The following is a 14,335-nucleotide window of genomic DNA, read 5'->3' on the forward strand; positions in this document are numbered from 1 at the left end:
TTACGGAGTTTAATCGGGTCAATTTATTACTTTCCAGTCAGGTGTATTAGCTGTGGAGCGGATCAGTAAGGCAGGAAGGCTGCGGTTCTTCTCTCTGAGCTCAGGTGGCAGCAGAGCTGTGCCCCACATGAAGCAGAAGAAGACTGTGACCGGAAACTAAACAGCAACGGAGCAACGTTCAGCGGAAGAACATAAATAATCCCTAAATAGAGTAACCAGCGACTCGCTGCAGGTAAACAAACCCGACAATCAGACATTCGATGCCGCGGTGGCTGGAGCGGACTGCCGCGAAGAAGCTTCGTCCAGCCGTTGAGCTCAGGAGCTAACAGGCTAACAACGTGGCTAACCGGAAACTGGCTGCTCTGACACGTCAGCAGCTCTGTTACCATGGTTAAAGACAACTCTGGTTAGACTAGAGTCAGACCCAGATTACGGAACAGAGACTTCAGTTAGCCAGACATGGAATAGTCACATAGGAAGAGGTGGAAGCTGATTGGTTACAAATACGGAAGATTAAGCTCTGATTGGTTAGAAGGGAACAAGGTGGTTTATAATTGGTCAGCAGACATAAGAGCGGTGGTTTGATTGGGTGAAGGTTAGACCGCTTAAGTTACCTGTGAATCCTGCCAGGAGCAGGTGTGTTTTTGTTTTATCTCTAAATAAAACAATCATTATGTTGACAACATGCATCGTCACTCTGGTCTCTGCATCATTAGGACCAGTATCGGGTCTCGAGTTGAGAGCTTTGAGCTGTGATGTTCTGTACTGAGAACAGAACTGCTTCAGCCTGTGCATCTTCAGAAGTTTTAGAATCAGAAAAGATTTATTGCCAAGTACGTTTTTGGACATACAAGGAATTTGTTTTGGCGTAGTCGGTGCAATACAATACAAATTAAACAGTATAAACATATCTACAATATAATATAAATATATGTGCACAGTTTTAAGTGAGCAGTTTTAGTGTGCAGACAGACCAGGGACCTCAAGTGTCAGCCTTCCCACACTTGGGCTCAGCTCAGGGTCCACTGGAACAGTCCTGATGGATCTGCAGCTCCCTCTGAACTGCTTCTGTTGCTATAGAAACCCCAGCGTAGTCAGTAGCCACAAAGGTACATCAGAGAACTGGGCTAGGTAAAAGTACACCCTTTGGTCCATTAAGCCGTAGCCCGTTCTGACCAAGCATGTGACGTGGCTCATGTCAGCATCTGCATACAAACCTGTGTGGTGTCTCCTTCCCCGTCAGGTTCATGGACTCTGGAACTCTCATCTCGTTACCATTAGTTACAGCATGGGTCTCTCTGATTGGACAGACGCTCTGACTGCGTTGCCTCCAGGTGAGTCATCACATACAATGTGTCGGAGCTGTCTCTTCAGATATGGTGATGTCCATGTACCTGTGTGTTACCAGCGCTCTGACAGGTGTCTTGTTACGCGTGTGTGTTCCAGGTGTGCTGTCAGGATGTCCCGCTCCTCTGATGAAGGTAAAAACTGAAATATCGAAGCTGTCGGAGGGTATCTCCGTCTCTAACTGTAACCTGTGGTTTCATGTCAGGTAACCAGAAAAATGGGCCTCCCAGCAGGTGAGTCTACCTGTCGGCTCTTCTGTTAATCAATCCAAAACATTCATCAGTAAACACTGTAAGGTCCTTCTTCAGGTGAGATGAAGCTGTTCTGTCTCACAGGATATGGGCGGAGCCAAAGCCCGGTCCATCCAGGTATGAGTCTAGTAAGAAGGGTTACTGTGGATACTGCAGCGTCCTCTACACCAGCCTAGACCAGGTACGGGGACGCCTGAGTGACATGATTGAGGTGTAAAGTCAAACTGAACCATCTGATGACATCATAACCATGTGCCCCACACAGCACCTCTCTAGTCTCAGACACCTGGATTCAGTCCAGGCGTCCTCCAGAGGCTCCGCCCCCGTGTACTTGGCCAGAAGCAATCAGAGCAGACTGACTCTGCTGGAGCGCTTCCTGCAGGATGTGCAGGAGCACCACCCGCACCGATACGGCGATGCCAGGTGAGCAAAACAAACACACCTAACTACCTAACGATGGTAAGCGTAGCATGTATAAAGAATCGACGTGTTACGAGCAAACACCTGCTGCTGTGGTCTGTAACCTGTCTGGTTCTGCCTCTCTGTCTGTGTCCATCAGGCCATCCCACGCTGACCTTCCTTCTGTCTCCATCCCCCTACTGCCAAAGGTGGAGCTTGATGAAGTCTGCTCCTCTGACAGTCAGTCCTTAGGTACTCAAGAACATCTTCCCAGCTCTGATGATGCATCTTGTCAGCCAGCCAATGAGGAGAGAGAATGCAGCTTCCATAGCCAATCAGGAAGAGGAGCTGGTCATACTCCATGCCCTAAAGCCCTGCCCCCTTGTATTAACACTCCACCCCTTCAGTCTCAGGCTCCGCCCTCTGTCCATAGAAAAGCCCACAGGAAGACCAACAGGAGGAAACCCAGTGAGTCTTCATCCTCCACTCACACTCCCAGTGCCCTAGTTCTCCAGGCACAGCTGGACCCAAGCGCCAGCAAGAGGCGCCAGGCCCCTGCAGAGTCAAATGCCCAAACCTCTTCAGGACCAACACTCCTTGAGCCCACAGACCCAAGGACTCAGTTCCCCTCGGGCCAGAGGTCCCAGTACCCCACAAAGCCAAAGACCCGACCCCTGTCAGGCCCGAGGCCCTTTGTGAGCTGGCAGAGGGAAAGGAGGGAGGTCCAGAAGGAGGAGGCGTTCTCCTTACACAGTGACCCTGTGGAACAGACCATTGAAGAGGTCGGTGGTGGCAGCGTGTTAACTGATGGATCAGATGTTGATCTGATATTACCTGCTGATCCAACTGCTTGTTCTGGAACTTCTCAGGTGATCCAGATGTGCTGCCACAGCCTCTCTTCACCTAACCACCAGCAGGAAGAGGTGGAGAGCCTCCATCTCAGCCTTCCTATAACCATGGAAACACAGAGTGAGGACTGGGACACACCAGTGCAGGTATGTATGGAGCAGAAGAAGTCCGTGTTTTTACTGGTTCTGATTCTGAATGTTTCGTAGCAGGGGATCTTTCAGAGAGCTGGAACATCCACGGATGCCCCTGTCCAAATGGCCCAGAAAGAAGGACGGGACCTCGGCCATCTCATGGACATCCGGGTGGACATGGAGGACCATGTGTACTCCAACCAGCTTGACTCCGCTCTGGTTGGTGGTGGGGTCAAGCAGGAGAAGGGGTTCTGGAATCTCCCTATAGACGATGTCCTGCCGGTCCCAGAACATATTCCAGAATCCTTCAAGGGAAAGTCCTGGACCCAGATCCAACAAGAGGACGAGGAGAGGGTGGAGAGACTTGTCCAGCAGTTCAGGCTGGGAAGATTTATCTGCTACTTTGACACAGAGTCTCTGGCCAGGTAACACCGCCCCTCACCTGTCCAACTTTGAGCTAAGCTGTTTACCTGCTCACTTGTAAACAGGTTTAGTTTACAGCTAACCAGATTCACTAACAGGTTAATCTGGGTAGCTGTTTATGTTCTGCAGTGGAGACACATGTGGATGTGGACCCAGGTGTGTGACACACCTGCTCATTTTTTCTCTTTTTTTCAAAATTAGAAGATCCGTTAAGATCAGGTGATTCCAGGTGATTGTATGAACTTCGGTGTTCGATATCCCCCAGGTGTGGTAGGAGGAGCATGAAGAAGAAGACCCAGGAGAAGGAGCAAGACACAGGTGTGGTGCCCTTGGTGGACCGGGATGATGATGACTCTGCATGTGTGAGGATGAGGAAGAGGAGGCGGAGCTTTAGACTGGCATCCAGGTGTCAGGTGAGCAGAACAAGGTTGTGTTTAATTTTTTCTCCTGGAAACAAACGTCTCACATAGTTTGGTTCTCTTAGGTGGTTAAAGTGAGCCATGGCACTCAGACTCTTCGATTGGTGATCCCGACGGTCCATCAGCTGTCCTCAGAAGTTCCACCCACCAGCTTACCTGCAGCCAATGAGAAAACACCAGAGACTCAGATGTGGCATTCTCTCCCTCCGTCTTACTCCAGCATTGTTACCCCTGTACAGCCATGGACCTCGCTGGTCTACCTGCTCTGCTCCCCTTCATGCTCCGTTCCCACCTCACCTGAAGGCTCCACCCCCAAACGCTGCAGAAGGAGGCGGCGTCCTGTCGACCTACAGCGGTTAAAGGTCAAGTACAAAAGACTTCCTGTTAAGCTTTATGAGCCTGGAACCAACCAGATCCTGAGAAACCCTCCACAAAGATTACTAAAACCCAGAGGCTCCGCCTCCTCAGGCCAACCGCCACCGTGTGTCCGGCAGCTGTTTCGGAGTCTGAGTCCAGACCTTAACATGGACAGACGGTCAGGGGAGGGGCCTAAAGGTGACTCTGCCCTGATGAGCACGCTTAGTGGAAACTCTAGGACACAGCCTGTCAGGAGGCGGGGTGGGATTTCTCAGACCCCTCCCACAACCACCTACAGCTCACAGAGAGAAAGGGGGGGTAGGGGCGGTTCTTCCCAGAGAAGAAGCAGGATGCAAGTCCCGCCCCCTCCACGCAGGAGGGAGGGGCTCCGACGAGCAGCACCTAGCAGGAAACTTCTCAGCGGCCACGGCGTTAAGCCTCCCCGCAGGGGGAGGAGTCAGAGAGGGCGAGGCTGTGAGAGGGGGGCCAGGTAGCAGCATGGACTTTTTATGGAACCCTGCTGGGGTCAAAGTGACATTTATGTCCTGCAAATATCATCAAGACGTAAAAAGTCTTTGTCTGTCAGTGGTTTCATGAGTCTCAGCTCACCTGGACAGGTTTAGATCAGCACCAAGTTGTACTGATCTGACACACGGTGCAATGAAACGAATCTTCAAAGGTTGGTCGTTTTTGTTGTAAAGAACAGCAGATGTAAATAAATTGTGTTTAGAATCTGTTTTAATGCAGCATTTTTACATAATGAAAACGGTAGTTTCATTTTTGTTACCATGGAGACGCTGATTGACATCACTGTTTAATGTTCCACGTTTGGCAGCTCTGTCTCCATAGTAACTCACCTTTTTTACAGGTGACTAAGTTTTTACCTTTTTTACCTCCGTGTTTAATTATTGATCCTGAATAAACAGCTTTCTAAGTGCCACGCCTGGTCTGTCTGTCTCCTCACAGCGTCCACCAGACAGCACACTGAGTCTCCCACCTGTTCTGCTGCCTCCACAAGCTCCGCCTTCACTCCCACACCTGGACACAAATTAACACAAACTGTTTTTATTGCAGTCAGTTGGGGACAGATGTGATGGATGTCTTCCAGTCTACCTGTCTCTTTGTATTCATCTCAACTATGGAAGCAAATTGTTACCATATTTCAAATGAAAAAGCATTTCCAGAAATGCTTTTTCATTTTAAGAATGTGGCTGCGTTATTTGACCCATAAATAAAATTAATAATCAATCATCCTATTTGCATTTTCTTCTTCATGACTTCACATTTTATTCCATAATCAAAAAGAAAACAAAGCAGACATTGCTTTTTCGTTTTCGTGGTCTGTCTGTAAAGTCCTGCCCAGAACTAGAAAACGAAAAAGCATTCCGAGCTGCGGGCGCAGGAGAGTGACGTCAGCAGCTGCTCTTCCTCAGCTCCCTGCTGACCGAGCTACCCATCTTGTTCGCTAGGGGGCGCAATGCATTACATTGCAAACGTGCTGAGAAATTGATAGAATTGCAGCAGGACCGAGCTCAGTTTGTGGCAGTGGCAGGAAGAACTGGTAGTTCCGGCGGCAGGCTGTGGCGGAACTGCCGCAGCCTGCCGCCGGAGCTGCCACCGGAACTGCCACCGGAGCTGCCACCGGAACTGCCACAGCCTGCCGCAGGGTGGCAGTGGATTCCGCGAGGATGCCAGAAGGTGCCAGACCGGCCGTAAAAGCTTGCCAATGCGGTTGCCGCTGTTTTTGTGGAAGCTGATGCTGATTATCGGCAAACAGGTTGTCATTATTGTTATAGCCTGTTACCTTTAAATAATGATTTCATTATTGATTATTATTTAGTAAACAGCTTTAGACCCATAACATAAGGTGATTGTATTTACTTGACATGGAAAATAAATAGCACTATGTGTTTGTGTGACGTGTTGAAAGGATGACGAAGATTTATTGCACAAACAGCTGGTTTATTATAGAGCACGAGCGGCTATTCTGAATCGTCACTCACAGAAAAATATAAATAAATGCTTAAAAACACGCTGGATGTCTCAGGCCATGAGGATGCCACCAGAACTACCAGTTCTTCCTGCCACTGCCACAAACTGAGCTCGGTCCTGCTGCAATTCAACCAGTTTCTCAGCACGTTTGCAATGTAATGCACTGCAGACGTGCACAGCGCCCCCTACCAAACAAGATGGGTAGCTCGGTCAGCAGGGAGCTGAGGAAGACCGGCTGCTGACGTCACTCTGCTGCGCCCGCAGCTCGGAATGATTTTTCGAGTTCTGGGCAGTACTTTACGGGCAGACCACGAAAATGAAAAAGCAATGTCTGCTTTGTTTTCTTTTTGATTATAGCATAAAATGTGCAGTCATGAAGAAGAAAATGCAAATGCAAATAGGATGATTGATTACTAATTTTATTTATGAGTCAAATAATGCAGCCACATTCTTAAAATGAAAAAGCATTTCTGGAAATGCTTTTTCATTTTCTAATTTTACATTTCAAATTGAATTTTGGTATCTATTTGCTGGGGTACATTTTGAAAAATAAATCTCAAATGTCTTTTTCATTTTAATTAAGTGAAAGAATGAGCAGTCTTGAAGAAGAAAATTAAAATGCAAATAGGATGATTGATTACTAATTTCATTTATGAGTCCAACAATGCAGCCACATTCTTAAAATGAAAAAGCATTTCTGGAAATGCTTTTTCATTTGAAATATGGGAACGATTTGCTTCCATATTCAACGGCATCACACCTTTCTTTAACCTGTCTGCATCACCTGTGTCTCACCTCTCTAATCTCAAATACCTGATCTCACTTGTCCATCTGTGTCTCATTTGTCTAATTTCACCTGTGTCTTCTGCCTTCCTTTGTCTCATCTGTCCAGCTGTGATGTGTCTCATTTGTCTTCTCACTTCTCAGGGTCGTCTTTCTACATCTGACTCCACTGTGTGTTTCATCTGTCTCTCTGTGTCTCACCTGTGTTTCTCTCTGTCCACTTGTCCTCCATTTCCATCTTCAGTCGGTCCACAATCTTCTGCAGCAGGTCTTCAGGACTACACATCCCAAGATCCTCTCTATCGGACAGAAAGGGGACATTTGTTTGAAGGCCCACCCCCTCTGGCTCCCCCTGTTGTCCTATTGGCTGATGGTTAAACTTCTCGTTAAGCTCTTCTTCATGGAACAGTTCATCCTGTGACAGAGTTGATTGGTGTGGAATTGTGGGAGATGGAGTTTGAGGCTCGTTCTGGCTCCAGTCATCCTTCTCCTTTAGCAGCTCCTCTTCCTCGGCGTCAGTCAGAGAGTTGGAGGTTGGTGTGACGTTTCCTCTGTCTGAGTGTTGCGTGATGAAACTCTGAGGCGTGTTGTTGGCGTGTTTTGCCTCCATCTTTCTCAGAGCCTGAGACAGAAAACCTGAACATAAATAAACTACAATTCACACGATGCACTTCATCCTGCTGAAAGTCAGCTGTGGACATACCTGCGTGAGCATGTCCTGCAGCCGGACGTTGTGCTGCCTCATGGTTTCCACGGTAACCTCCATCTCAGAACACCTGTCTTCCAGGACGCCCTGCTCTGATTGGATGGTGAGGCGCCATGCCCCCAGCTGCTGCTCCAGCAGCCTGTGGGACAAATCTAAAACCAGTTAAACAAAAAACAGAAGCTCCATACTGGGATAGTGATGGTTTCCAACCTCACCACTTATCTCTCTGCAGGTTCCTGATTTCTGTCAGCAGAGCCGCCCCCTGCAGGAACAGACATGTCCTTACACCGCGTCACACCACATGATGCACTAAAGCTATCATCATCTGTGAGGTCATCACCTGCAGACTGGATGGCTCCTCCTCTGTCTGCAGAGACTTTGATGAAGAAGGAGGAGGAGATGCCTGCACGGAGGCGTCATGGGGTACGTCAGAGGAGGAAGTACAAGCTGAATCAGCCAATAGCATGGAGGCATCAGAAAAGGGCGGAGCTCTGAAGACAACCCATTTAAAAGTCAAATCATGAAAGTTTAGCTCTGTAAACATTCAGGGCTCTCTCACCTGTTCTGTGTCTCTCCTGGCTCTGCCCACTTCAGGACCCTCCTCCTATCAGCTTCTGTAGGAGTATATCGTCGTGGTAACAGGGCATGACGAGCATTACGCACTAAGGAGGACAGAGACTCTCTCCAGGTGGGCTGATTAAACACAAAAATAGCTCAAATGGTAGGTTGCGATGTCTTAACCTGTGGGAATTTACCTGTCTGACCTCGCCTCAGTGATTTTGATCATTTTATCTTATCTGTTTAATCTCACCTGTCGGATTCCACCTGTTGGAGCTCACCTGAGTGCAAAACTCCACCACTGGATGGTGGGTTTTGTGCTTCCTGGTCTGTTGGCCGTTCAGGAAACAGTTCTGACACACGTGAACGTTCACACACTTTTTGCACCGATACCTGAGCATAGACATGAATCAGGACTGGATACTGTCCCACCTGAGTTACTCAAAGACTGGCTAAGAAGCCTGGCTCCATTTAACAGACTCACCTGAGCCCGGTGATAGGGAAGGTCTTACAGGTGTGGCAGCGGACAGCATGGCTGACCTTCTGACCGACAGACAGTCTGTAGAGAGTCGGTAACCATAGCAGCAGACAGGGCTCACTCTTTAACCATGATAACAGATGTAGTTTGCTGACAGCAGGAGCCCTTTCCTGCAGACAGGTACAATCAGGTGGTTTCAGGATGATCACCTGTAGTCGAGCGTTTGTGCGTCCTCACATCAATAAAACACGAGCTCACTGCTGCCTCCACGCTGCCGAACACATCTTCCTCCTGAACTGCCGCAGGGACCTGAACAATCATGTGTTAGATAGCTACAGGACATGGGCATGCTGGGAAGTGCAGTCTCCAATGTATCTACCTTACTGAGGTCCTGCAGCAGAGATGTGAGTCCAGACCTGGTGATGGATCCTGAACCGTCTCCTGACAAACTAACAAGACCTGCAGAACTCAAAGAGACTTTCATTTATTTTGAAGGATCAACAAATTAGTCTTTTATTCTGAAAGTCAGGAAGTTGCTGGCGTTCCTGACCTTTATGACCCCATAGCTATAAAAACATGACATCAGTGGTGGACTCTACTTTAAAAGTAATCTAATTATTAGAGGCTTTGTAATGTTTTTAAAGTGATGAAGCTGATTTTAAAATGGTAACAACAGTGACAGCAACATCTGCCTCAATTTAGAGGAAACCAGAATATTTTGGCTTTCATGCTGTGCTTCATCCAACCATACAGACCTGGTTGCAGTTACAGTCAAAATATCCCAGGGCCGCTTTATACTTCCTACTCTTCTAAATCATGTAAACATGTTGGAAAAAAGCTCAAATCTTTCTAGATTTTACAAAACAGCTTTTCTGTCATTTGGTTCAGAAGTTAACCTCTCACTGAGTCGCTCTTTACAGTCACTGCATTTTAGTGGAAATTGGATTTCTAAACCCTCTACTTGTACAGGATTTTTCTTAACTCTTCACCGGTCAGTCTGAACCAAAAAGTAACAAAGGATGAGCTTTATTCTGGCCAGCTGCCTGATTTAGTTGTCTAAACTGAGTTCAGGATCCAGTTTGACCCCCACGTTCTTTACAGACTGCCTGCTGTACTGGGCCAAGGAACCTAAATCCACTGGAGAGGGCCCAGTAGTGCCTCCAGAAACCATCACTTCAGTCTTGTTTTCAGTAAAATTCAACAAAGTTAAGTGCTGTCCAGGCCTTTGTGTCATCAAGACACCTACGAGGCGGACTGATAGAGTAACATTGGACCTTATAAGAGGAACATAAATCTGACTGTCATCTGTGTAGCAATGGAATATAATATTTTCATAGCATGGAATCAAGTGGGAGCAGATAGAGAAAGAAGGTTAACTGAGCACCATCTTCTCGGTGGCTTTGGAGATAAACAAAAAAAAAAACATTTAGAAATGGGTCTAAAATTAGCAAAATTTGTGGAATCCAGTTCAGATTTTTTAAGTAGAGGATGTACCACTGTATGTTCACAATGATCAGAGACCACAGAGGTCAGACTACTGTTCATAAGTTCAGGTGGTCCCAGAGTAGAGTTTAAAAAGTCAAGGAGCAACAGGATCTTTAGGAGAACCTGATGGCTTCAGATGACTAATAATTTCCTTAAGAATAGAAAGAATCACAGGTTCCAGCCTGCCATAAGTGAAATTTAGATTCTGACCTTTCAATGAAAAAGTGGAGAAATTAACAATATAAAATCAGTTCCTTCTGGTGTTCATCATGGCTCTGTTTCAGGACCCCTTTTATTTTAGGATTGTATTCTCTGAAATAGGAGAAAATAATCCATGTGTCCGTCACTGGGGATATTTACAGTAGTAAATGTGACAGGAAATCAACACATTAAAAACAATAAGTTACATTTTACAGTAAACAAGAATAAAAACCACTAGCAAGGATTACATTCACTTTTTCCAATTTGTTCTAAAGTCCACAAGTTACAGACTTTTATTCTGAAATTAGGGGCCTAGTTTCAGAACTCCTTCAGTCCTTGTCTACTGATGACTTTTCATCTGGGTCCATTTTGTTGCTAGATTTGTTTTATGTTAATAAACTGATAAATATTCATGTCTAATATATAACCTTTTCATATAGGAGCACTCACTTCTGTATTTCCAAAGCAATGTGTCTGCAGACAAAGCAACTAGAGCGGTCTGAAGAGAACGAGCTGAGACTTGCCCGGTCCGATCCCTGAAACACACAGCAGGTCCAGAATCAGGCGAGTCATCTATAAACTGGAACCCAAACTGTGACTGCTACCAACTGACCGCTCAAACAGCCTGAACATCAGACTGCCGGTCTCCTCTGAGACATGACCCGGAAGTTCCTGTGACACGCCATTAAACATCCTGGTCAGAACCAAGGTCACTTCCTCTCTGTTCATCTTGGCGTCCTCAAGGGCGTTAGCCCCGCCCACCTGCTGGAAGGCTGCCGTGATGTGTTGAATGAAGACGACGTCCACTGAAACAGAAATCACCGCAGTCGCATGTTAATCTGTGTTTAGCCGAAAGCCCCCCACTCCATCAACGACCGACGCCTCGCCAACGACCTGAACGAGTTCTACTGCCGCTTTGAAAGACAAAGGGACAGTCCTGCAACCATCTCCCACGACGCCCCCCAACAGCTGCAGCCACAATCCACCACCCCCACCTCCCCAACCTCAAGAGGGGCCTTGGCACCTCCAACCCCCACCAGCCCCCTACCCACGCCGAGGACGGCTCTTTCCATCCAGGAGAGGGACGTCAACAAACTCTTCAGGAGACAGAACCCCCGGAAAGCTGCTGGTCCGGATTCTGTCTCACCAGCCAGCCTGAAGCACTGCGCTGATCAGCTGTCTCCAGTCTTCACAGACATTTTTAACACCTCACTGGAGACATGTCATGTGCCAGCCTGCTTCAAGTCCTCCACCATCGTCCCTGTTCCCAAGAAGCCAAGGACCACAGGGCTTAATGACTTCAGACCCGTCGCCCTGACCTCTGTGGTGATGAAGTCCTTTGAGCGCCTTGTGCTCTCACACCTAAAAGACATCACCGACCCCCTCCTGGACCCCCTGCAGTTTGCCTACAGAGCCAACAGGTCTGTAGATGATGCAGTCAACCTAGCCCTTCACTTCATCCTCCGGCACCTGGACTCCACAGGAACCTATGCCAGGATCCTGTTTGTGGATTTCAGCTCTGCCTTCAACACCATCGTCCCAGCTCTGCTCCAGGAGAAGCTCTCCCAGCTGAGTGTGCCCGACTCCACCTGCAGGTGGATCACTGACTTCCTGTCTGACAGGAAGCAGCGCGTGAGGCTGGGGAAGCACGTCTCTGACTCCCTGACCATCAGCACCGGTTCCCCCCAAGGCTGTGTTCTCTCTCCTCTGCTCTTCTCCCTGTACACCAACAGCTGCACCTCCAGTCACCAGTCTGTCAAGCTTCTGAAGTTTGCGGACGACACCACCCTGATCGGACTCATCTCTGATGGTGACGAGTCCGCGTACAGATGGGAAGTGGACCATCTGTTGGACTGGTGCAGCCAGAACAACCTTGAGCTCAACGCTCTAAAGACAGTGGAGATGGTTGTGGACTTCAGGCAGAACCCAGCCCCACCTGCCCCCATCACCCTCTGTGACTCCACAATTGACACTGTGGAATCTTTCCGCTTCCTGGGAACCATCATCTCCCAGGATCTCAAGTGGGAGCCAAACATCAGCTCCCTCATCAAGAAAGCCCAGCAGAGGATGTTCTTCCTGCGGCAGCTGAAGAAATTCAACCTGCCAAAGACTATGATGGTGCACTTCTACACAGCCATCATTGAGTCCATCCTCACCTCCTCCATCACCATCTGGTACGCCGCTGCTACAGCCAAGGATAAGGGCAGGCTGCAGCGTGTCATTCGGTCTGCTGAGAAGGTGATTGGCTGCAGTCTACTGTCGCTCCAGGAACTGTACACCTCCAGGACCCTGAAGCGGGCAGGGAAGATTCTGGCTGATCCCTCCCACCCCGGTCACAGACTCTTTGAGACTCTCCCCTCTGGCAGGAGGCTGCGGTCCATCCGGACCAAAACCTCACGCCACAAGAACAGTTTTTTCCCATCTGCCACCAGCCTGGTTAACAAAGCCCGGAAACCACCCTGACACTCCCCCTTTCCCCCACACCCCCCCTTTTTTTGCTGACAGGACACCTGTAACCTGTAACTCTATGCGTTACATTAATGCTCAGCTTGGACTCCTGCTTTACTTGCACAATGATCACCTGCACTGTTGTATTGCTCTTGCATCTTATACTGCTCTATATTTACTCTCACTCACTTAAAACTGTGCACATATATTTATATTATATTGTAGATATGTTTGTACTGTTTAACTTGTATTGTGTTGCACCGACTACGCCAAAACAAATTCCTTGTATGTCCAAAAACGTACTTGGCAATAAAGCTTTTCTGATTCTGATTCTGATTCTGATTCTAATAACACCTGGTGAACTGATTCATTCAGCATGGAACTCATTCATCTACAAACAGTGATTCATTAAAGGTAAACTGATTCATTTAGGGTAAACTGAACATGTTCATTCATGATGACTTCAGGGCAAACAGTCCTCCATGCACACTCACTTGAACAAGGGAACAGACATGTTATTTTATGTTGAAAGGAACGTTTTCAGATTTCCATCAAAGTTTGTGAAAGAACATGTTCATTATAACCAGAATTGGGTTGTTTCCAGTGTAAACATGTTCACTTTAGGACCCGAGTTAGGTTCAAATGAGCTTGACTGTTCATGAACACTGACTGAATTAAAACCTGAACACATTCCTTTGTTAAAGTGTTAAAAGAGATCATTGCTGCTTACTGTGACAGAGTCTCTGCAGAGACTGGAGCTTCATGGTGGCTCTGTAGATGGACAGCCGGGCCTCATTCATGGTTTCTGTTCATCAAACAGAAAACAATAGAACTGTTCAGAACCCTTTACTGGCTGGGCTGGTCGAATTCAGGTAAAACTCTCATGTTAGAGTTGATGACATCAGCTGTCCAGCCCTTGATATGGTCACATGACCCTGTTTCCTCTGTGGTCATGTGACTGGCAGAAACACACCTGGCAGACACAGTTCAGGGTTTAGAGTTAGTCAGATCCTGTTTCTCCGCTTCAGTCAGGAACTAAATTCAGTAAAAGAATGAGTTAGTCATTTAAATTTGCTTCAATGTTTCTGTCTACAGCCTCAATACTCAGAAACATCATCTGGACCTTACTGGTTCTGAGCGGTAGAACTGATCTTACCTATGCTGCTCTGGTGCCTGTGGATCAGGTGGATTCTGGATGTTTCTGTTCTCTGCAGAGATCCCTCCAGGATCAGACAGAGTTCCACACTGTTTGTCCTGCAGAAATAGAACCTGGTGCTTTGGTTCTGATCCGATCGCTTCAAGGCGCTATCAGAAACAGGAGCCTGTTCCTTTTTCTTTTAAATAATACCATATGTTGATGTAACTAAGAGGTTCTAGATAGAGCAGAAGAACAACAGAGACTGAGAGAAAGATTATTCTGACCCAAACCAAACTCAAAGACCCAGCCAGAACAGGTACAAACAGACTCACCCAAACAGAATGAGAGTCAGAACCAGAACACAAGCAGA

At 47.5% G+C, this 14,335-nt stretch overlaps 2 protein-coding genes across 4 annotated transcripts; one reads left to right on the plus strand and one right to left on the minus strand.

Annotated features, from left to right (window-relative positions):
• Positions 1–49: 49 nt before the first annotated feature.
• zdbf2 (zinc finger, DBF-type containing 2) lies at positions 50–5,432 on the plus strand. Of its 3 annotated transcripts, XR_007036581.1 has the most exons (12): positions 50–232; positions 1,244–1,334; positions 1,447–1,481; positions 1,553–1,580; positions 1,683–1,779; positions 1,864–2,021; positions 2,158–2,779; positions 2,867–2,992; positions 3,053–3,402; positions 3,666–3,813; positions 3,885–4,855; positions 5,143–5,432. XR_007036581.1 is itself a non-coding variant. In XM_047354867.1 (11 exons), the coding sequence occupies exons 3-11, from the start codon at positions 1,460–1,462 to the stop codon at positions 4,668–4,670; spliced, it is 2,337 nt and encodes a 778-aa protein (XP_047210823.1). In that variant the 5' UTR covers positions 50–232; positions 1,244–1,334; positions 1,447–1,459; the 3' UTR covers positions 4,671–5,114. The 3 variants fall into 3 exon arrangements, 2 of the variants coding, with proteins under 2 accessions (XP_047210823.1, XP_047210824.1); XM_047354867.1 differs by lacking the exon at positions 5,143–5,432 and having other exon boundaries at positions 3,885–5,114; XM_047354868.1 differs by lacking the exon at positions 5,143–5,432 and having other exon boundaries at positions 3,056–3,402; positions 3,885–5,114.
• On the minus strand, positions 4,897–14,335 carry dytn (dystrotelin). Its single transcript, XM_047354869.1, has 15 exons — positions 14,298–14,335; positions 13,984–14,227; positions 13,558–13,800; positions 10,993–11,185; positions 10,830–10,915; positions 9,073–9,152; positions 8,931–9,002; positions 8,700–8,863; positions 8,497–8,608; positions 8,217–8,350; positions 7,998–8,148; positions 7,873–7,919; positions 7,655–7,796; positions 7,153–7,573; positions 4,897–5,214 (listed from the first exon to the last, which is right to left on the minus strand). The coding sequence occupies exons 3-15, from the start codon at positions 13,625–13,627 to the stop codon at positions 5,078–5,080; spliced, it is 1,809 nt and encodes a 602-aa protein (XP_047210825.1). The 5' UTR covers positions 13,628–13,800; positions 13,984–14,227; positions 14,298–14,335; the 3' UTR covers positions 4,897–5,077.

This window comes from Girardinichthys multiradiatus, chromosome 24, assembly GCF_021462225.1.
Source record: "Girardinichthys multiradiatus isolate DD_20200921_A chromosome 24, DD_fGirMul_XY1, whole genome shotgun sequence".
NCBI lineage: Eukaryota > Metazoa > Chordata > Actinopteri > Cyprinodontiformes > Goodeidae > Girardinichthys > Girardinichthys multiradiatus.

Excerpts from the sequence above, each read along its gene's own strand:
- dytn (XM_047354869.1), bottom strand. The coding sequence starts at position 13,627 with ATGAATGAGGCCCGGCTGTCCATCTACAGAGCCACCATGAAGCTCCAG. Across the intron at positions 11,186-13,557 it reads TCTGCAGAGACTCTGTCACA|TGGACGTCGTCTTCATTCAA; the intron begins GTAAGCAGCAAT and ends TTTCTGTTTCAG. Across the intron at positions 8,149-8,216 it reads CCAGGAGAGACACAGAACAG|AGCTCCGCCCTTTTCTGATG; the intron begins GTGAGAGAGCCC and ends GGTTGTCTTCAG.
- zdbf2 (XM_047354867.1), top strand. The coding sequence starts at position 1,460 with ATGTCCCGCTCCTCTGATGAAG. Across the intron at positions 3,403-3,665 it reads GACACAGAGTCTCTGGCCAG|GTGTGGTAGGAGGAGCATGA; the intron begins GTAACACCGCCC and ends GATATCCCCCAG. Across the intron at positions 3,814-3,884 it reads GACTGGCATCCAGGTGTCAG|GTGGTTAAAGTGAGCCATGG; the intron begins GTGAGCAGAACA and ends TGGTTCTCTTAG.